This window comes from Podarcis vaucheri (genome assembly GCF_965113315.1).
Source record: "Podarcis vaucheri genome assembly, chromosome: 13".
In the NCBI taxonomy this organism is placed as follows: domain Eukaryota; kingdom Metazoa; phylum Chordata; class Lepidosauria; order Squamata; family Lacertidae; genus Podarcis; species Podarcis vaucheri.
In genome coordinates, this window is record NC_138751.1 from 42,267,492 (window position 1) to 42,290,366 (window position 22,875).

The 22,875-nt window shown below is 44.7% G+C and overlaps 1 protein-coding gene across 1 annotated transcript in view; it reads left to right on the forward strand.

The window, feature by feature from the left end:
• The first annotated feature begins 4,639 nt into the window (after positions 1 to 4,639).
• The window catches only part of WNT3 (Wnt family member 3), a 49,957-nt gene continuing 31,721 nt past the window's right edge, over positions 4,640 to 22,875 (forward strand). The window contains exon 1 of the mRNA XM_082195066.1: positions 4,640 to 4,803. Within this exon, the coding sequence (XP_082051192.1) occupies positions 4,724 to 4,803 (80 nt within the window). The 5' untranslated portion in view covers positions 4,640 to 4,723. The remainder of the gene's footprint in view (positions 4,804 to 22,875) is intronic.

The window sequence follows — 22,875 nt, forward strand, 5'->3', positions numbered from 1 at the left end:
GTCTGGCTTTTCGGATCAGGAGTTTTTTGTTTTCTGCTGACTCTCCTAGACACAACCGATCATTCCTTTGCCTGCATTCTAATTGTTCACCTGACTTCCAAAACCAGCGCAAAACTCTCCCCCTCAGGGTAGATTTCGTGGAAGTCAAGGCAGCTGCTTCGGAGATGGCTTTCACCTTTGCAAGGCCAGCCGGCTGATTATGCTGCAGAATGCGGGACAAGTACAGGCAAACTCTCCTCGGACGCGTCATGCGCCCTGTGGCAAAATCCACCGGCCATTTCCACTCTGGCTTTTTCCTAGGGTTTGGGCGGGAGCGGGGGAGGGCTTTCTGTAGGAGAGAAAAAACATAGCTAATATATTTATATTTAAATATATATATATATATCGTGCCTTTCCTCCCAAAGGAGCCCAGGAGTTGAGAGCTAGTCAGCTTTATGGAAAACATGACCCTTCTTTCCCGAGCCAGGCTGCAACAGGACAGGTTAGGTGAAATTTGCTTGTGCGCCCCTGGAAGCAATGGCATGGAGTTTGCTCACCGGATGTTCAAACTGGACCTGTGGTCTCCTGAATAGATTCCTGCTGGGTCTTTTCATTGTCCACATAGTTCCACATGCCGCCTGCCCAAAGTAAAGAGCCAAATGCCCTGATGGCAACCCCACGGGGAGCACACTGGAGACAAGCGCTGTTATTATGATGATTATTTTACTATTAGGCTGTCTGTCATTATGGTGGTGTTTTTTTTGCAAGGTGGTCCGAACACCACTCTCATTCCACAGAAATCACTTGGGAGCTACCTGTGCCTTTTGCAGGGCCAGTGAAAACCACCAAGGGTGCCATGTTGGCAACCCTTGGTGTAGTGGGTTACAGTCCCCTCTTAACTGATACACATGCATCGAAATGGGCTGTGGCATGTTTTGGATCGCAAGGATTCAATCCCCACAACATGTCCACCAGATAGGACTGGATAAAACTTAAATCCTGGGAAACTGCCGCTGGTCACTGTAGAAGAGGAATTGTCAACCTGATACCTATGAGCACCAGGGCTCAAAAGCACCTCCTGTCGCACTGTGAATATTCCCTCAAATGGGATACAGTCATACCTCGGGTTACAGATGCTTCGAGTTGTGAGATTTCAGGTTGTGCACCGTTCCGATCCCGGAAGTACTGGAACAGGTAACTTCCAGGTTTCAGCACTTGCGCAGAAGCACTAAATCACACTTTGCGCATGCGCAGAAGCGCCAAATCGCGACCCACACTTACACAGATGCACCACTGTGGGGGGCGAACACTGCAGGTTGTGAACGTGCTTCCCGCACGAATCACGTTTGCAACCCGAGCGTCCACTGTACTTCATAAACAAATTCCTGCTCAGTTCCTGTTTGCATTGGCTCAGCTTCTCTTGCACTGAAGACCCCACACCTAAACATGTCCACATTTCATTGGAGGTCAGGGTTGGGTACCCAGCTTCCCATCTTTTCTGAATGGAGGAGAGGTGTAAAGAGCTTCTCTCTATGAGTGAGCCATTTTGGAGCCATTTTGTGCTATGCCATGCGCCTCCCCCCAGACAGCCATTTTGTGACCGGCCTACAAGACAATTCCAATATACCCACTGGTCCAAAAAGGTTGGCGATCCCGGCCGTAGACAGTGCTGAACTAGGCAGGCCAATATGGTCTCTCTCAGTTAAAGGAAGCTTCCTTTATTCCTCTAATTAAAGAAAGGAAGGAGGAAATCAGAAACGCGCCTATTTACCGCAGTTGAATCACCACATTGTTTGATACAATAAAGTAGCTAAATAAAAAGAAGTATTCAAGGGGGGCAAGTATTCAGGGTTATGTGATATGTGCACATTAATCTGCAATGACCATTTCAGCTTGTCACTTGCATTCATTTATATTATGAAGTTACTTCTGTTAAGTTGTGGGTGAACATATCAGACGACACAGCGATTCTTCAAACAGCTCTTGTTTATTCACAGGCCAGAACAAAACTGAACTGAAGGGTTCAGCCAGCCTGCTTATATAGAGCTCCACTGGAACGCAACAGTAACAATTTTCTGTAACTATCCAATCACTGAATGTCACTTTCAATCCCTTATTTGCATATGTGGACCTGAGTGAAAACTATCTACAGCATCCCCCTGCTGGCCCAGGGTAAGAACCTCAGTACATAACAACTTCTTTTTAAAGCGAGCTGCATAACTTGTGCATGCTCTCTAGTGCCTTTGGAGTGGTAAACCGCTGCTTGCGGGATATCAAATTTGAAATCCTCGCTCTCTGTCGCAAAACGCACTTTGTTAATTACCCTATGATCCATGAGTGCTGTAGGAACTCCGAAAGGTCTTGTAGCTGTACCCACCTGCTTGTGAGGTAAAACCATCTGTTTATCTACAGACACACACCGGATCTAGCTGTGCCATCCACGTCATGTTACGTGCAAAGAGCAAAGGCGATGCTATGGAAATGTGCTTGTGGGGCAAGCAGCTACAGATCGCTCTAGCAAGGGAGCCAAGCCGAAAACTTAAGGGAAGGGAGTCGCTCTAGATGCACACATATGGCTGCTACTGGTGATGAGCCGTCAGTCCTCAGATATGGCAATCAATCAATCAATCAATCAATCAATATCAATCAATCTTGACTGAATCGGCAATAAACAAAGCTCAGGTCGTGAGCAGAACCCCATCCACCAAGAGACATTTCATATGTAATGAATCTACCGTTATATTACAGTATGAGCACTGTAACACCCACCCTTAGTGTCAATGTTTTATTTATTTAAAGGGTTCGATGGCTTATCTTTCCTAGCAATTTTGATGTGCAAGGCAGCTAGCAACAGATACAGCGAAACAATTATTTGAGAATAACTGGTGCAAATGAAGAGTGAAGTGGCCTCCCCAAAATAAATGCACCGGCTTTCAGCTTTTGGATAAAACCTCCAACCAGCTTTCAAATCCTCCCCAGATGGCCAAATTTGCTGGGAAGCAAGCAGAGATTGGGCTAGGCAGGCTCACTCAGGGAGCAGCTCCTGCAGCTGAAGTGTGGCTCCTGAAAAAGGAAGACATGGAGCAAGGCATTAGATTTCAGATCACATGCATGGATTGACCTAACATGGTCTAAGAAGCCACAACATGCCCTCATGTCTCTGTGTGGGCTGTGAGCAGTGTGTGTGTGTGTCCACAGATATTATAATTCAGGGCCCATTCTGTGTGTTACGAAGAAGGAAGAAGTTGGCTGAGATGGTAGGATTCTGCACTGGACAACTTAAAAATTCAGGTGAGGGCAGTGTCATATTTTTGAATTTTCTCCCTCATTTAAATCTTTCCGCTGGCATGAAAAAACCACCACAGGCTGCCAGAGAGAAATGTGAGCATAATTCTCTCTCTGATACGCTTGTTTACTACTCCCAGGGTGTCGCTGTTTAAAGCCAGGAGGCATTCAGAAAACATCCTCTTTCTAAGTGGTGCTGTCCAGAATTGTACCACTTTAGTCAGTGTAATTGTACAGAAGACACACACCCCCAGTGAATTTATAAGGCAGGTCCATATTGTGTACCCGTTTGACAGACAACACCCAAAGTTCTTGCTCATATGAATCACTCTGGGCATTTTCCATGCGGTCAGTTTTTAACATGAAACTGCACCGGCTGTTGGCGTCCATCCCCTTCAAGACGCCTCTGCCTCCCTCTTTCTTGCTCGCACCTTAACAACATTCAGACGTGCAAGCAAAGGGAGAGGAAGTTTCTGACATCAAGTGTACAAAAATCCCCACACAAACAAACCCCCAAAATTCTTTTGCTATAGGCAAAATGCCATGCCACTCGTAGTTGTGGGATAAACCTCTGTGAAGGAGACGAGAATCTCTCCTCACCCCAGTGAACTGCTCTTCTCAGACTCAAAAGTGCCCTGCGAAGAATGTGAGCGAAAGCTGAATTTCAACTAGACCTGAGCCCTTGAGCTAGGGTGGGAAAGACGTCTAAATAAAATAGGAATGGGGCACTCGGTGCCTAGTTAACGTGGACCTGCACGTTGCGATCTGCACTGAATTTTGCTTTTTGCCATGTAGCTGCATCTAGTGCACTGAAACGAAATTCAGAATCCGGCTACTCCCTCCCCCTTCCCGCCCCCCCTTCCTTACCTTCCAAGAGGCTTGCCTTATCGTGACACACCAGATGGGCCAAGCAATGCACATCCCTGGGAGATTTTTAATATATATATATATATAAATATAAATATATATAAAGAAGAAATCTTGTTAGCCTGGAAAACTGTCTTTCAAGGTTTGTCTGTTCCCTTCCCTTGGCAAGCGGTAGGAATAAAGTTGCAAAAGCAAGGGGGGGTTAAGAGAGAGAGAGAAAGAGAGAGAGAGAGAGAGAGATGTTGGAATGATTGACAGCTCTGAACTATAGGCTCATCCCTTACCTTAGGCCATGCAATCCGATTGGCTGTCTCCTGACATCCCCAAAGCGCAGCACTTTTTAATAGAAGCTTTGGGTAGATCGTCGGGGGTGGGTGGGGGAAAAGGTTCAGTGAGGTGCATTTCTGACAAGGCATAAAGTCATTCCCCCCACTTCGGGAAGACTTTTCCCTGGGCTGTTTTTGGTGGGGGTGGGTGGGTGGGGGTAGAAAGGGCCTGGGTTTTTTTTTATTTACTTGTTTTTTTTGTACTTAAATGTTTTTCTGCAAACTTTGGGGAGAGCGGTCTTCTCCTCAGCACCAAGCCTGGACTAATGGATTACCACGTGCTCGGATTAATTTTAGCTTTCCTCCTCGCTGATGCCAAGGTTTTAGCCGGTTATCCCATTTGGTGGTAAGACTAAACTTTCCCCCTCTCGTCTCAAACTTTTGGCAGCTTGTTTTGCCCATTTCCATCCTGTCTCTGCACATCCTCAATTCTCCCTCTTAGTGCCCTGCTTTCATTCACACGTTTCTATTCTCCCACTTTTCCCACAGTTAATGCAAGGTTTCTCGCTTTGGAAGGGTGAAGTGCTTCTTAATATTTTTTTGCATTGATAGCTTGATAGTTCGCCTCCCAGCCTCAGCCCTCAGTAGCTTCATATAACGCCTCTGAATTTTTAGGCAGCGGACGAGAATGTTGCAAAGCTAGTTGTATGAAAGGATGGCATCACAGTGGGAAAAGTATAATTAAGATTCATTGTTATTACGTGTTTTGGCAAGGACCACAATGGAATACTGACAATGTTTTTTAAAAGGCCATTCATCAGATGTGTCTTTTCGTTTTAAATAATGTGACCATCCTTCAGTCTCCTCTTAAGTACTTGACCTGAATGGGTAGTGTGTTTCTGTTTTCTTTGGCTATGCTACAATTGTTCTCTTTAATAATAATGATTTGGTCATATGTAAAGTCATTGGGCTACAGAAACACGGTTAACGGAAACCGAGCAAGTTACAAGTTCTGATTTGACGAAGATTTTTGTAACGGCTTGGAATTTTACTTCGCTGCTTTGCACGGAAAAGCAAATAAGCAATTTTCGCTCCTACTGGAGTTGTTTCTAGGCTCCAACAAACCAAAAAGATAATCACTAAAGAAAATGTGGTCAAAGACTTTGTATTTTGGGGGGCAGAGACTTACAGTAAAGGCAAATCTAAGGTTCATTGAAAGATGTCAGCATTTAATAATTCAGTATCCCTTCCTGGCATTTTCTCTCCTGATCTGTTAAGATTCTTCCTTGAAGTATATGTGGTGGAAAATGCTCAACCTAATGTGACTAGAAATCACAAAAGCAATGTTAACTTAAGTAACACCTAAAGAAGCTTCTCTTCCATCTTTCAAGAGTCCTTTTCATATTATTCATTCCTTAAGTCCTTTCTAAGCCGACACAACAAAGAAATGAGCTAAAGTAGACTGTGGAAATAGGCTAAAAAGGGACCGTATTTTGAAATTCGATGTTTACTGTAGATCTCTGCTTGGTTTCCCTATTTTAAAAACATAGAAGAACGAACATTTAGCACATTGGGCAGTATTTTATATTATTATTGTCTCGTTATGTGGGAATAATATAGACTTAAATGCCGACAAAAACAAGCCCGTTTCCCTTGCTCTATGGACATGAGTCATACACTGAGGGCACAGCTAGGATATTTCTTCAATTCAACATCCCTTCATTTAGATTAATCAGATCTCTCTTAACCCCAGTTTGATAAAACCAGCTTCTTGCATTGTTTATTGGGCACCTCTGAACAACATCAGAGTTATAAGCTTTGTTAGAATTGGAGAAAGTGCCAGTGAGAGATGCATTGGGTTACCAAACACAGCTTTCAGGGAGTCCAGTTGGGTTTTCTGACCAAAACAGGCCCCTAAATATTAATTAAGTCAACCACTTTTGAAACACAAAGAAGTATCTAGATATTTCAGTGACGAGATCTGTTCTTTTAGCATTCTCAAATAATGGCAATAAGAAGGGATTAATTCCCTTCGTTCCCTATAGTTTCCCAAAAAAACCAATCCCCACCTCCTCAGATCCACTAAGGGGTATCTTCAATGCTCTCATAGAAAACAAAGGATGAAATTTCTGGTTCCGAGAATCTAGATGACGTAACATACGTAATTTAACAGGGTTTGCGTTCAACATATTTTAGGAGATCGGCTTTTTAAAGGGTCAGCAACCATTTCAGGGAGGCGATATATCATTGTCTGAATTGAACTTTTTGCTTCGACGATTATGAAGTAGGACGGCAAATACTGTAAGAATTTCGTTGAGTACTAAGACCACAAACTTTGTTTTGCTTTTCGTTTAAAGGTGATTGAGGATTTGAGTGCATTAATGTGCGGTTGAACCTGAGCGTACATTTGTCACAAGCTGATATGTATGTTCTAAACCTGGATCTATCTTTTTACTCTAATCTTGCTGGATATTTTCTGCCTTTTAGTCTTTTACTTCCCTCCCCTTCCAGTCCAGTTTATTGTTTTCGGCTGACATAACGCAGGGCTCCCCAACCTTTCGGGATATTGGGAGAAATTATTGCGGAGATATTCATTTCCCAGGAGAAAACCTAGCGATGTTCAGACAAAACAGCTGAAACACCTGTACACATCCCAAAACAAATAAAACACAGACATAAAAAAGGGCAGTGCTTGCCCCCTGAAGAAGAAAAAGCACCAACAGCAAGCAATATATATATATATATATATATATATATATATATATATAATATAAAAATAAAAATTTGGAGAGACATAGAGCTTTGGCATGAGCCAAGGATGGTGTCAGGGTGCTCTGGTGCCCATGGGCACCACATTGGAGAGACCACATAGAAAATGTTAGTTCCTCCCCCTTGCATTTTTCACCAGATATTAAGAAGTGGGTTGCAAAGAGCTGAATTTCAAATCTGGACCAAGCCAGAGAGCCCTTGCAACTCCCCCTGCAGGATAAATACATTTGGGAAGAGCTTAGACAGTAAATTAACCACATGCGTGTCAGCTCAGAAGTAAGCTCCATTGAGTTCAATGGGACTTATTTCCAGGTAAGTGTGTAATAGAATTGCAGCCTGATACAACCTTCAAACAATGCGATAGAGGCAGATTCTATAGCCTGAAACATACCCATTCAAGCCCCTTCACGGTTTGGCGGTTTAACAAACACTGAGCAACGCTATCTGAAAGAACACAAATGCTTGCAAGTATTTAAATAAATTACTTTGCTCTATTTCAGCAATGAGGTGGACGCTGTAGATCAGCAGCAAGCCACAGACTTTTAAACCCAGGTAGCTGGGAGAGTCGCAATCCTCTTCTACCTTTTAAAATGCTTATACCTCATTGTTTCAAACAAACAAACAACCAAACAACACCTCCCTAATTCTCCAGTCTAACCAGCAGTTTAAAAAAGAAATAATGTAATTGGGAATGCAGTTCTGGATATGGGGCCAAATTTAGACTTGTCGGGTTAAAAGTATCCAGTTTACTCCAGCTGCAAAGTCTGAAATTCACGGTGCAGGTGGTACCTCTTCTAGAGGAAATATTTAGAGGTGTGGTTCTGGGAAACAAGGATGGAGTGGCAAGTAATACGGGGAAAATAGAAAGAGCAGGAATGTTTGCACAGTTTCCAACTTGCCTGGAATTCTGGGGATGAGGCAAGGATTGTGCTGGGGGAGGGATACTCGGCAATGTGTGCAAAATGCAAGCAGCATAGGCAAGATATTTAGCTTCACCCTCTAATACGAACTGCCTGCATGTACAGTAGAGATATCCCTGCTATAAGGAAACGATTTATCTCGCTAACTTTCTACCTGCTGCTTTGTCGTTTCTGCTTGTCCTAATTGGCTTCCGTTAACACATCTGATGTGTTAGCTGCGCGTATTTCATCATTCAATTGCCATTAAGCGGTATTGTTGGCAAACAGACTAGGCATAGTCAGTGCAATTCAGTGGAGGTTTTCCGCATCCTTCAACTGACGTGAATCGAATGGTGTGTCCCAATCTGTAGAAACGGGAGAGAGCTGTTGCAAGGGCTATAGCTTCAGGCAGTTAGTCGGGAAGGGCAAGCGGTGTTTGCGGATTAACTGTGCTCCGTAGATGCGAAGAGCAGTGGTCACAGGAAGATCAGCTTTGCAAAAAAAAAAAGAATCTCTATCCAAAACAGAGCTCCCAGTTCCTGGGCAAGACCGTTCAGACGGTGCTATCGTTCTGCGACGAATGTGTTGAATTCTGTGACCACACCCAGCCCAAATCATTTATTTATGTATTAGATTTATAACTTCTTCATCATAAGATGTCAGGGCGGTTCACAGAATAAAATCATCAATAAAGTAGGCTGAAGGGGGGGATGTTATTGCCACTGCTCAAGGTGCATGCTCCTCCAAACAATTTGGAAACGTCTTTCTAGGAGTTGTTGTTTTAAAAAGAAAAGAAAAGGGAGATTTGACTTACAGTGCCATGGAGCAAAAAAGGGTAGCAAGGCATGTACTTGCAGTGTTCTCATGCCTTGCAGAATTCAGCCCAAGGATAAGTGCAAAAATGTGTAGACACAGCCGAAGGTGCGACCTGCAAGCAGGAGGATATACTATACCAATGTTCTCTATGAACCTAGGCCATGTCTGGGTCAAACAGGGGTCAGAGGTCAAAGCCTTCTCCTGGAGGCAGAAGGTGACAATGCCAGGGTCAGGAAGAAGAGGCAAAACAAGACGCAAATTATAAGCTGGAGACCACAGAAGGTTTACTTAAACCAGTGCACACTCAATGACTTGGTTCTGGTCCACATTACTGTAATAACATTCAAACTTGTGTACAAATAGCACATATAACCTGAACATGCACACATGCGCGCGCACACACACACACACACACACAACCAGGGCTTTCAGCTTGTTGTATCATAGCTGTCAACGTTTCCCTTTTCTTAAGGGAAATTCCCTTATTCCAAATAGGATTCCTCACAAGAAAAGGGAAAAGTTGACAGCTATGCTGTTTCATTGGGACGCAGGTGGCGCTGTGGGTTAAACCACAGAGCCTAGGGGTTGCTGATCAGAAGGTCGGCGGTTCGAATCCCTGCGACGGGGTAAGCTCCCGTTGTTCGGTCCCTGCTCCTGCCAACCTAGCAGTTTGAAAGCACGTCAAAGTGCAAGTAGATAAATAGGTACCACTCCAGCGGGAAGGTAAATGGCGTTTCCGTGCACTGCTCTGGTTTGCCAGAAGCGGCTTAGTCATGCTGGCCACATTTCCCGGAAGCTGTACGGCTCCCTCGGCCAATAAAGCGAGATGAGCGCTGCAACCCCAGAGTCGGCCATGACTGGACCCAATGGTCAGGGGTCCCTTTACCTTTTTTGCTGTTGCATAGGATTAAACTTGAAACTAAATACAGTGGAACCTCGTGTTATGTACCATCCTCCTTACAAATTCAGGTTATGAGCTCCGCTAACCCGGAAGTAGGTCTCCTGGTAGCGAACTTTGCCTCGGGATGCAATTGGAAGTTGCGCGCCAGTGGCACAGCGGGAGGCACCATTAGTGAAAGCGCACCTCAGGTTAAGAACGGTTTCGGGTTAAGAACGGACCTCCGGAACAAATTAAGTTCGTCACCGGAGGTACCACCGTACGTACAAGATTTAGACCCCTCCTAACCTTGAAGACCCCTACCCGCCCTGTGCCCTCTATTTGACCCATGGCACAAAAATGGAGAGAGGGAATGGTTGCCTTGGTTTGATTTGTTCTAGCAGCTCAGCTTCTGCAAAGCTTAGTTGGAACAGTTTGCAGAGGAGCACCTGTCTTGCAAAGTGTTTCTGTTTCTAGAGCCCGGCAGGCTGGCGTGTTGTCATTGCAAAAGAAAGGGGAAATGTTCAGGGAACTTAAATGAAGATGAAACAGTTTCGAACATATCAGGGGATGAAAGGAGACCGGTTTAACATGGGGGAAGCAGTTTGATGACTGGAGCAGTTATGTACGGTGTAACTAGTTGCAAAGGAAGGACCAGGTTTGCGGCTGCTTCATAGGGAATGGCATTTTCTAATTGCACAGCTATGCCATGCTGAAATTTCTGGGGGAAATGTATATATGTGTGTGTCTGTATCTAGTACAGTGGTACCTCAGGTTACAAGCACTTCAGGTTGCATACGCTTCAGGTTACAGATTCCACTAACCCAGAAATATTACCTCGGGTTAAGAACTTTGCTTCAGGATAAGAACAGAAATTGTGCTCTGGCGGCATGGCAGCAGCAGGAGGCCCCATTAGCTAAAGTGGTGCTTCAGGTAAAGGACAGTTTCAGCTTAAGAACGGACCTCTGGAACGAATTAAGTACTTAACCCGAGGTACCACTGTATACATCTGTCTTATTGGATTTACGTGTTCTGAAAAGTCACACTTGGCTGCAACTTCCCAACACGTGTACACACAGCAATTTTGACGCATACAGTAATCTACACACTTTTTTGCACATTTGCTCCTAATACTGTAGGCAGTTCACCACATTTGAAATGCCGCTTGGGATCACTTATTTATTTAATGGCTTCTTCTTGCACAGGCCACAAGGCAGCGTACAAGAAAAACAAGTAGATAAGAATACATAAAATTCATAAAATACATACATACATACATACATACATACATACATATCACAGTCCATTAAAAACACACAACAAATCACTGAACGGCAATTGCTAAGAACAAAAGCAGCAACCAGGGGTCTCCATCTCCAAATACCCTCCTAAAAATAGGTGTTTTCTTGACTAACTGCCTGAAGCTATAGACATGTACGCGTTAGTTTTTTGAAATGCAGTGAGTCCATTCTGTTCCCCCTTTCCCACCGTTGCTGAGTCTCAGGTGCATTCCTACATGGCTCCATAAATGGAGCAAGGATGTCTCCACCCAAAGCCCATAACCTGATTTATTTCCCTGTGCTGAACTCCAATTCAATGAAGCTGTCGCCTGCCCCATGCGCAATAGCTGCCTGAAATGTACACACACCTCAGCTTCTGTTTTCTAAAGGGATAGAAGCTGGCGCATCGAAGGGGGCGTTTCTTAAGAAGCTACAGGACACCTACAGAGTGCGGCCGACATGTGCACTCGGCTTCAAACACCAGCAGGGGGAGCATACTGAAGCCAGAGTCAGCTGCGATGTGCACATAACCATAGAGAGGTGTGGCCAGACATACCTCAGTAGGGAGAGAGTTCTACTTGCAAGGAGCCACCACCAAAAAAGCCCTTTCTCAGGCCCTCATACCATGTATTTCATCCCACTCAGGGACTCCTAAGAGGGCCACATCTGCTGATCTCAAAGTGCAGGCAGGTCTTGTTTAACACCTAAGATACCTTATATGTTGTTGTTGCTTATGAAATTTGTATACAGTGATACCTTGGTTCTCAAATTTAATCTGTTCCGGAAGTCCCTTCAAAAACCAAAGCTTTCCAAAACTGAGGTGCGCTTTCCCATAGAAGGTAATGCAAAACGGATCAATCCGTTCCAGACTTTTAAAAACCACCCCGAAAACAGCAATTTGACATGAATTTTACTATCTAATGAGACCACTGATCCATAAAATGAAAGCAATATACAATTTACTGCAGTCACACCATCAATCAATCAGCTGCTGAACTGGGTTCCACACAGTCGCAAAAAAGCCACAAAAACGCAAAATAAATAGCAAAAACAGGCAGACCTCAGCGTAACACTCAAATTGGAAGTGTAACACTCAAAACGGAGCACGTTCGGCTTCCGAAAAAAAGTTTGCAAACCGGAACAGTTACTTCTGGGTTTGCAGTGTTTGGGTTCCAAGTTGTTTGAGTACCAAGGCGTTTTGAGAAGCAAGGTACCACTGTATACCTGGAAGTCTCAGGGTAGTTAACAAGAAGGGGGGGAAATCACAATATAACATACATAATAAAAACAAAAAAAGAGCAACCCAATAACACTCCCCAACACTTATTAAATGGGGATTGTATGTCAATCAGCCAGGGGCCTGGATTTTGCCTGGCACCTAAAGGTGTATAATGACCAAACCTCCCTAGGGGGAGCATGCAGAAAAGGCTCATTTTCATGTTGCCACCCTCCGGACCTCAGAAGGGCCTCAGAAGATTATCTCAGGGTCCAGGTAGGTTCATATGGAGACAGGCAGTCCTTAAGGTATTGCGGTCCTGAGCTGCAATATACAGTGGTGCCTCGCAAGACGAAAAGAATCCGTTCTGTGATTCTCTTCGTCTAGCGGTTTTCTCGTCTTGCGAAGCAAGCCCATTGACGGATTAGCGCATTAGCACTATTAGCGGCTTTTAGCGGCTTATCGGCTTATCGGATCAGCTGATAAGCGGCTTAGCGGCTTAGAAAAAGGGGGGGAGGGAAAAAACCCCGCAGGAACTCGCAAGACATTGTCGTCTTGCGAAGCAAGCCCATAGGAGATTCGTTTTGCGAAGCACCTCCAAAATGGAAAACTCTTCCGTCTAGCGAGTTTTCCGTCTTGCGAGGCATTCGTCTTGCGGGGCACCACTGTACATGTATCCCTGAAGAAGGAAAGGGCAGAAGCAACCAAAATAATTCACTGTAATTCAGTGTGGGGAGAGTTAACAGCTGCGACCTACACACTTGAACCTCCACAGGTTCTCTGTTCAAGGCTCATACCTGTACCAGAATGAAGTAAAATGTGAAAACAAGAAGTCATTCCACTCCAAGAACGCAAGGAAGGCTGTGAACGTTTTGTACCAAGGCGTTTTGAGAAGCAAGGTACCACTGTATACCTGGAAGTCTCAGGGTAGTTAACAAGAAGGGGGGGAAATCACAATATAACATACATAATAAAAACAAAAAAAGAGCAACCCAATAACACTCCCCAACACTTATTAAATGGGGATTGTATGTCAATCAGCCAGGGGCCTGGATTTTGCCTGGCACCTAAAGGTGTATAATGACCAAACCTCCCTAGGGGGAGCATGCAGAAAAGGCTCATTTTCATGTTGCCACCCTCCGGACCTCAGAAGGGCCTCAGAAGATTATCTCAGGGTCCAGGTAGGTTCATATGGAGACAGGCAGTCCTTAAGGTATTGCGGTCCTGAGCTGCAATATACAGTGGTGCCTCGCAAGACGAAAAGAATCCGTTCTGTGATTCTCTTCGTCTAGCGGTTTTCTCGTCTTGCGAAGCAAGCCCATTGACGGATTAGCGCATTAGCACTATTAGCGGCTTTTAGCGGCTTATCGGCTTATCGGATCAGCTGATAAGTGGCTTAGCGGCTTAGAAAAAGGGGGGGAGGGAAAAAACCCCGCAGGAACTCGCAAGACATTGTCGTCTTGCGAAGCAAGCCCATAGGAGATTCGTTTTGCGAAGCACCTCCAAAATGGAAAACTCTTCCGTCTAGCGAGTTTTCCGTCTTGCGAGGCATTCGTCTTGCGGGGCACCACTGTACATGTATCCCTGAAGAAGGAAAGGGCAGAAGCAACCAAAATAATTCACTGTAATTCAGTGTGGGGAGAGTTAACAGCTGCGACCTACACACTTGAACCTCCACAGGTTCTCTGTTCAAGGCTCATACCTGTACCAGAATGAAGTAAAATGTGAAAACAAGAAGTCATTCCACTCCAAGAACGCAAGGAAGGCTGTGAACGTTTTGTGGCACGGTTTGGGGTTGCTTTGAAAGCCCACCATCACCAGGAACCAAAATGGATCACGTTCCCTGGGGTCTCAGCACAAGAGCACTCAGATAAGTGAACCCAGAGAGGCTTTCTTGGCGGCTGCTCTCCAACTCGCACCCAGAAGTATTTTTAGACACTGGATTTCGTTTTCATCACCCAAAATTTTGACTGCAAGCTTCAGATGCTTAAAATGAACAAAACTTGGCAGCCGATAATGTTGGGGGCTAGCTGCCAGTCAGTGGGCAGGCAGCAGCTGAAGTGAACTAATGAGATGCCACCGCCGTTTTGCCTGTGTGAATCCAAAAATCAGCATCCGTGCCAACTTTCCAGGTGACGCAAATGAAGTTTGGAGGATAAGCCATTGAAGTGAAACAGTGGCTGAGCTGAGCTTTGGCAGTAAAGACAAGCTCTAAGCTAAATACCATCAAACTTGCCCAACTTACTAGGCTAAATACCATCAAATCCTTGCCCAACTTACTATAGTTTCACAGTGTTATGGGGTATCTGTAGGATCATCTCACCTTCGCCCTTACTTCAGAGACAGGCATTGATAAATAGAGCATCCTTGAAAGATGGCTGTCCAACCGTTCTGTGAAAACCTCCCAAGATGGAAGCTGCCTTCAGAGGCAAGGGCGAAAGCACTTTGGACAATCTCAGACGCCTTCATTATTTTCCCACCTCCCCTGCAGTCGCCCTAAACCAACTGCCCATCCCAATTCTTTAGTGGCCTTTATTTTCTTTATGACACCCTTTTAAATGCTTGAAAACATCATATATTGTAAGGTAAGGTAAAGGGACCCCTGACCATTAGGTCTAGTCGTGACTGACTCTGGGGTTGCGGCGCTCAGCTCGCTTTACTGACAGCTTCCGGGTCATGTGGCCAGCATGACTAAGCCGCTTCTGGCGAACCAGAGCAGTGCACGGAAACACCGTTTACCTTCCCGCAGGAGTGGTACCTATTTATCTACTTGCACGTTGACACGCTTTAGAACTGCTACTGCAGGGACCGAGCAACGGGAGCTCAACCTGTCGCGGGGATTCGAACCACCGACCTTCTGATCAGCAAGTCCTAGGCTCTGTGGTTTAACCCACAGCGCCATCCGCGTCCCATAATATATTGTACTGAGTGCCATAAATGTACTGCATGTTAATGTTTAGCTGTAAGATTTTAAGATGCCCAGTAAGAAATTTCAGGAAATTCTAATACTTACTGGTTAATCTCAAGAACAACCAGATGCCTCCAGTAAACGTTGAGATGTTGTGCTCAATCCATCTGAAAAAGAAAACCAGCTGTTCGATTGTTTAAAAAAGGCACATACGTTCCCAGTGGACACCTGAATTGTAGGAATTGCCCGTAAATGTTAAGATACACCTTTTCCCTGACATGGACCACAGTATATTTGTGTGTATATCTAATATTTTGCACTCTTTTAAAACTGTTGCCATCTGAGTGCCTAGCTTAGGAATGCAAACGGTACCCACTTATGTAAATGGCAGACCAAATAACAATATCAGAGACCTTGGAAGAAGTCTGCTGCAATGGGAAATTGCTCAATTATATTCTCTCTACACAAAGGGAGAAATGCTCCTGGGTTGGACATGACATTTCTATCTGGCACCGTCTCCCGCAAAAAAAAACTTGGTTTTGCCAATAAGATGCCCTTCTTGTTCACAATTTTATTTAGCCTATTTCCACTGTTGTGGCCTGCCTAACACCCTTCAACATATACATTGGTTTTTTTAAAATGTGGAATTCCTTGTTATGTTTTGGCAGTCAGTTTAGGCTGGCAAACAGGGGAGCAAAGTGCCTTGACACAGTTGCATAAATTCATGGAGGTGTTTGGGCGATTTCCATTTCTGTGATTCCATCATGATCCAATGAAGTAAGGAAGGATTTCCCCTCATCCTTTCCCTGGGGCACCAGAGATTGGATGTTGTATTTATAGCATTTATTATAAGTATTTGCAAATTACCGTTCCATAAAAATTCCCGGGGCAGCTTACATAAAAAGAAAATGCAAAGCAATTATGAGGCAGGTACAACCAATCAAAACCATTACGAAGCGCAGTAATGAAAAGGCAGCGAGATCTTAGAAGCCAGATAAAAACAATCAACAGAAGCAAAATTAATTCTAAAAAGGCCTGGCTAATGTTGAAAGGAAAACAAAAATAGCTGAAAGGTGAACATTTCTGGGAAACACAGAATGGACTCAAACCGTATCAAAATATCAGACTTCAAACTTTTTTTTCCAGATGGGGATTCCAACAAAGGCGTCTAAAATTAGGATTTCATCCAAATCTGCTTTAGGCTGCAATGCTATACACACTTACCTAGAATGGGAGTCTATTATTATTATTATTATTATTATTATTATTATTATTACCCCGCCCATCTGGCTGGGTTTCCCTAGGCACTCTGGGCGGCTTCCAGCAGAATATAAAAACATAATAAGAAATGTACTCTCAATAAAATTTACTTTTACGTAAGCATGCATAGGATTGTATTGCTAGCAGGGAGGGAAGGTAAAGTCAAGTTTTGGTTCTCCCAGTTTCTCCTTTTTTTTTCAATCTTAAGCTCAGTTCTCCAGGTTTCTGCAGCAAATTTCCTTTTTAAAAATCCTCATGAAAATCCTTCAGAATTGTAGTGTGAATTTCTCCCGGTGCACACATTTTTTCTCTGAAGCTTGGACTAATGTACACATTTTTTACAGGAGTTTTCTCCTGATATAATGCCAGTTGATGTTATTTACATTAATATATTCATATTTTATAAATGTCCCCCCCCCCCAAAGACATATTGTATTTCTGGTAAACATTGTTTGGTTGGAGAACTGCAGTGAAAAATTTGGAAAAGCGAGATTTTGAAGGATGGCAGAGTTCCAGTTCTCATCTTGTTTGGGAAAGTGCGAATTTGATAAATATGGCTTTATATGCAAATCAAATCTATTTTTTCCCCTGCACCCTTAACTGCCAGGACATAATTTCCTTGCAGAGGGAGCACTTCACAGTGCCAGATTTACATATAAGCTAAACAAGCTATAGCTTATGGCCCCACTCTCTTGGGGCTCCCCCCAAAAATGGATGTACATTTCTAAAATATAAGATAAAAAAACAAATAAAATAAAGCCTACATACAGCAACAGTGTTTTGTGTTGTGTAGGCTGCTATGATGTAAGTCATGGGCCCTGCCTGCTAGTCTGCTCCCTGAAATATCACTGGTTTGCTCATTTCTGTATATAGGGTGCCTACATTCTGCATGTGCAAATGGCTTTTGATACCTATTAGGTCCGTAAACTACCATATAGCATATATTCAGCACAAAAACAGCGACAATTTGTTGTTGACAAAGGACAGCTAGACATATTTGTTGTTGCTGTTTAGTCATTTAGTCATGTCCAACTCTTTGTGACCCCATGGACCAGAGCACACCAGACACTCCTGTCTTCCACTCCTTCCCGCAGTTCGGTCCTACTCATGCTGGTAGCTTCGAGAACACTGTCCAACCATCTCGCCCTCTGTCATCCCCTTCTTCTTGTGCCCTCCATCTTTCCCAACATCAGGGTCTTTTCCAGGGAGTCTTCTCTTCTCATGAGGTGGCCAAAGTATTGGAGCCTCAGCTTCAAGATCTGTCCTTCCAGTGAGCACTCAGGGCTGATTTCCTTCAGAATGGATGCGTTTGATCTTCTTGCAGCCCATGGGACTCTCAAGAGTCTCCTCCAGCACCATAATTCAAAAGCATCAATTCTTCGGCGACCAGCCTTCTTTATGGTCCAGCTCTCACTTCCATACATCACTACTGGGAAAACCATAGCTTTTACTATACGGACCTTTGTTGGCATATATAAAGGGCCCCATTACCTTCAGTAGCTTAGGGCCTCCTCAAACCTATATCTGGCTCTGACTTCATGCAGTAAGTGTACAACTACAAAAAAGAACCCAGTGTGTAAATGTCACAAACATGCTTTTGCAAGATCTGTATATATCATACTTTGAGTGCCTGAAGCAGCTCCCTGTTGGATGCAATATGTGAGATGCATTTACCTGGAAGTGAGAGTCAAGCTTGCCTGCTACTGCTGATGATGATTTGGGGAGGTGCAAGCAAATGGGTTGATGGGAAGGTGCTTGGGGCAGCTGGAAGGTGCAACAGGAGTTGACCGAACTTTGTGGAATGTGAACTGCTGCCGTACAGTAAGGGGACGGAGCGCAGCTTGACAAGCTCCCAACCTAAAAGCTCCAGGCTGATCTGATAAAAGATGACAAGACTCCTGAAAAATGTTTAAACCTGTTTCTCCTTCCCCCTTTCTTCTTTGTGCTACGATGCGGGGCGGTGGGGGAGCTAAGGGGCTGCAAAATGGAAAAGAGAAGGGGGGGAAGGGAACAAAGCAGGAAAACAGCGGTAGCTACAGGAAGACAATACTGTACTAGAGTGTCTTTATTTATCGTTGTTGTTATTTATAGAGCAGCTAAGGAAGTACGCTGGAAAGAAGGTCCTTTTCTAGGAAACGGTGGCCTGCTGAAACAAATTGTCTCAGACCTGGGAAACGCACTGATTTAGGGCTGATCTTTGCCTTTCGATTCTGAGTTAGCTTCATCAGAAGTGCTTAGGGAGGCCAGAAACCAACCATACCACCAATTGAGAGAGCAGAATAAAATCTCTATAAACGCTAAGTTGCTGCGATTGAAGCAGAGCTCTTTGCAACAGCTCAGCTCCTCTGCAAAGGAGCTGGGTGCTCTTTTGCAAGAGCCAAGCCGGTGAAACAAAATCGGCAGCCGCGGCAAGAGTGCTTTTCTGCAACCCAGTTTTTAAGACTAAGCAGGTGAAACCTACGCAGGTAATACTGTCGAGGCAAATCAAGACCCCTTGCAAGACTTGAGCTCCTCCACAAGATGTTATGGGCTTGAGCATGTGTCCTGACCCCTCCCTTGATGCACAATAGGCCAGTGCATTAACCAGGTTGGTGGTTCGAGCCCACCCAGGGACAGCTGTGGCCAGGATTCCTGCATTGCAGAGAGCTGAACTAATGACCCTCAGTCTCCCTTCCAACTCTAGATTTGGAATGGCCCAAATATTATTTTGGGATGTAAAACCCTTGGCCTCTAATTCTGAAATGTGGGCTGGAGAGATATAAAGTTTCGAATCATAGAATCGCATCTGGTCCAACCCCCTGCAATGCAGAAATATGCAGCTGTCCCATACGGGGATCGAACCTGCAACCTTGGCATTATCAGCACCACACTCTAACCAGCTGAGCTATCCAGACTTCCCCACGTCACTGAGAGACTGGCACCCTACAGGAAGCGTAATTGCTGACCCAGTGCTACCATGCCCAAACCAATAACTGCCAATATAGATATATATGAACAAGAATATGGGGCAGTACATCCCCCCCAAAGGCTTTGGGCCAGCCAAATGGCACACCTGCATTGCTGGTTGGCTGTCGTAGTTGAGTTGCATGCCAGGCCTCCTAAGAAATGTGGGGTGTGAAACACAGAGCAGTCAAATACAACGTTCCTAGAGTGGACATGTTTAGAAATGAAGAGGGATGTTTGTCCAGCCAGTAGATAAACTTCCTGTTTCCTCCTGTGCTGGGACAAACTTCCTCTACATGTGACCAGAGGTGGGCGTGACTTTACCTGTGCAGGTAACGGAAGCACAGGACTGGCCACCACATCTCTCTCTGACTCCATTCCTCGAGATGCTCTCTTGGCCAGCCAAGAGAAGACAAAGGAACTATCTCCTTATGGGATAGATTCCACGTGTATATATTTTGTAACTTAAGTCTGCCTTCTGGGATCCATTTGTGAACAGAACGTGTGAGTAAACTCTTTTATACTTTCATACAAGGCTGTGTCGCGTCTATTCTTTTCAGGAGGGAATAAAAGGGGAATTACCAGGAAACTTATTTTAGAGGCTTATGCAAGCCTGGCAAACCTATCCGCTGTGTAAGTTTAAAAGGGGAATGTTACTCTGCTAAATCAGAGAACTTGTTAACACAAGTTGGGAAGGATATAATTAAACAATATATCCTCTCCTGCCTCCCTGAACATTCCCACAAGAGGAGACCGCTGGACCAGGTCAATGGACATTCTACTCTGGCATCCTCTTCTCACAAGCCACCCAGGTGCCTGTAGGAAACCCACAAATTTGGGTTTCCAGCGGCTGGCATTCAGAAGCATTTCTGCCTCTGAGCATGGCCCTCGTGGCTACAGGCCATTGATAGCCCTCTCTTCCATGAATTTGTCCTATCCTCTTTTAAAGCAATCCAAGTTGGTGGTGGCCATCCGTTTGTGGGAGCAATTTCCATAGTTAAACTATGAGCATAGCTGTCAACTTTCAGATTGGAAAATAAGGGATCAGCAGCCTCACCTGTCCCAGGGACAGTCTACGGGATATCTGACAATCCGGGATAGCAGCGGGAAACGGTGCCAGAATAAGGAATTTCCCCGCAAAAAAAGGGAAGGTTGACAGCTATGACTATGAGCTGTGTGAATCTTCCAACAACACTTCATTGGATGACCATGAGTTCAAGTGTTACGAAAGAGGAAGGAAAAGTATCCCTACTTACCATGGTGTGCTTAATTTCATAAACTTATACAATGTCGCCCAGTGCTTTCCCCCCCTAAAAATATAATAATGTTTAGGGGTGCTCTCATTTTCCGACTCATATTGAAATACTGCCCCTCAATGAAGCCAAACTTAGATTCACAAAATGTTTAGGGGTATGTATACCCCTGTGTACCCCCAGAAAAAAGCACCGATGTCACCTCTTACTTCCCTCTCAACTAAAAAGCCCCAAACCCTACAACCTCTCCACATAGAGGAATCACTCCATTCTCTTGATTGTTTCATTTGCCCTTTTCTGAAACTTCTCCAACCCTACAATCGACTTTTTGAGGTGATTGTAACTGGTTCAATCTGGTACACAGAACCTTTTGTGTGGGAAATGCAGCAGCAAACATGCTGGGCCCATAGCAATAGTGGCTAATAATAATATGCATAAATGCATATTTGGGGTGTGCATCCCAAAATAAGCTTTGCACTGTCATAAATCATACATCCACATGAAGGGCTTTCGCCTTCCAGGTGCCTGGCTCTGGCACAGCGTTTCGCTTTGGGGTATATAACTCTGAAGCAGGCTTTTCTCCCAACTAATATAGAGTGGTACCTCGGGTTAAGTACTTAATTCGTTCCAGAGGTCTGTACTTAACCTGAAACTGTTCTTAACCTGAAGCACCACTTTAGCTAACGGGGCCTCCCGCGGCCGCTGCACCGCCAGAGCACGATTTCTGTTCTCATCCTGAAGCAAAGTTCTTAACCCGAGGTAATATTTCTGGGTTAGCGGAGTCTGTAACCTGAAGCATATGTAACCTGAAGCGCTTGTAACCTGAGGTACCACTGTATGTATAAATGCATAAGAATCTGGGAGGGGGATGTATACCCCAAAAGCTTGGAAGTAGAACGAGAACACCGAAATGTAATAATAATAATAATAATAATAATAATAATAATAATAATAATAGTAGTAGTAGTAGTAGTAGTAGTAGTTTATTTATACCCCACCCATCTGGCTGGGTTTCCCCAGCCACTCAGGGCAGCTTCCGACAAAATATTAAAAATACAATAAAACATCAGTGGTTCTGATGTTTCACCAATATAGTGGTTCTTCCTTATATGGAGGAACTCCCTCGTTAGTACATGTAAGTGTATGCATTTTTTAATTAGAAGTGGGGAAATGTTTTTTAAACACTGAAACGGAACATTGTGGTTCAGTCGAGAGAAAAAAAGTGTGGGGAGGAAGAAGCCTGTTCACCTGTGTCGCTCCTGTTGTTGTTGGACTCGCATTTCCCATCAGCACCAAATTGCATGACTAAGAATGAGGGATGATGCCCTGGAGCAGGGGGTTAGGAGAGGAGGGTTGCACAGTGGCATAGCGTGGGTTGCCGGGGCCTGGGGCCATGCAGAAGAGGTGGGAGGGAGGGAAACGGAGTATACATGCACATTCAACTGCCTATAGCGTCCGAGTCACCCAGCAGATTGCAGAGATAAGAAGAGTTGTTCCATTCTCTAGCGAGGTCGCTTCCTGGATCACATGGAGAAGCCGTTTTCAACGGAGCCCAGTGATGGAAGCATGTAGCTGTATCGAGGCAACACCGGGTGTTGGAATTTCGCGCCCCTGTGCCCTCCGCCCACATGCTACGCCACTGGGTGTGTGTGCTGCAAGGTTAAAATCCCTTTTCCCTGCACCATACAAGCATAGAGGAGGGAAATAAAATTTTGCATGTCTGTGCACACACACAAACTGCTATAAGGAAACTGCTTAATAGCAGTCCACACCACATGCCATGCTTTTAAATAGACAAACCAATAGCAAGTGATCTTACTAATGGTTGTTTTTGCCATTCTGAATACCTCCAAGAAGGTCCTTTAAGCTTGCCTCCCTGCACCTGAAAGGCCTTCTCCCCTTTCCCCATAGACATCTGGATTGGTCATGGTGTTCCCTGGTTTTAAGATGTCCGCTTCGCTTCCTCCAACCATCACCACCCCAGATCTCCTTCCGAACATCTCTCTTTAGCTCTTAGTCCCAGTCTCTTTCCCACCCGCCCCGACCCCTGATTTCTTCGGAGCTTGTAGCCTTCAAAACAGAAACGCTCCCAGATCCCAAGTCATCAGCCCAGTTACCTAACTTGGAAGTCCTCTTGGCTTTGGCAGGAGGAGGAGGCGCAGAGCGGAGCTGGTGCCAACTTCGTACCTCTCCTTGCTACTAAAAATAAGCCGCTGCTTCTTGCCCCCAAGTCAGGTTACCTCCAGAGGTAATGACA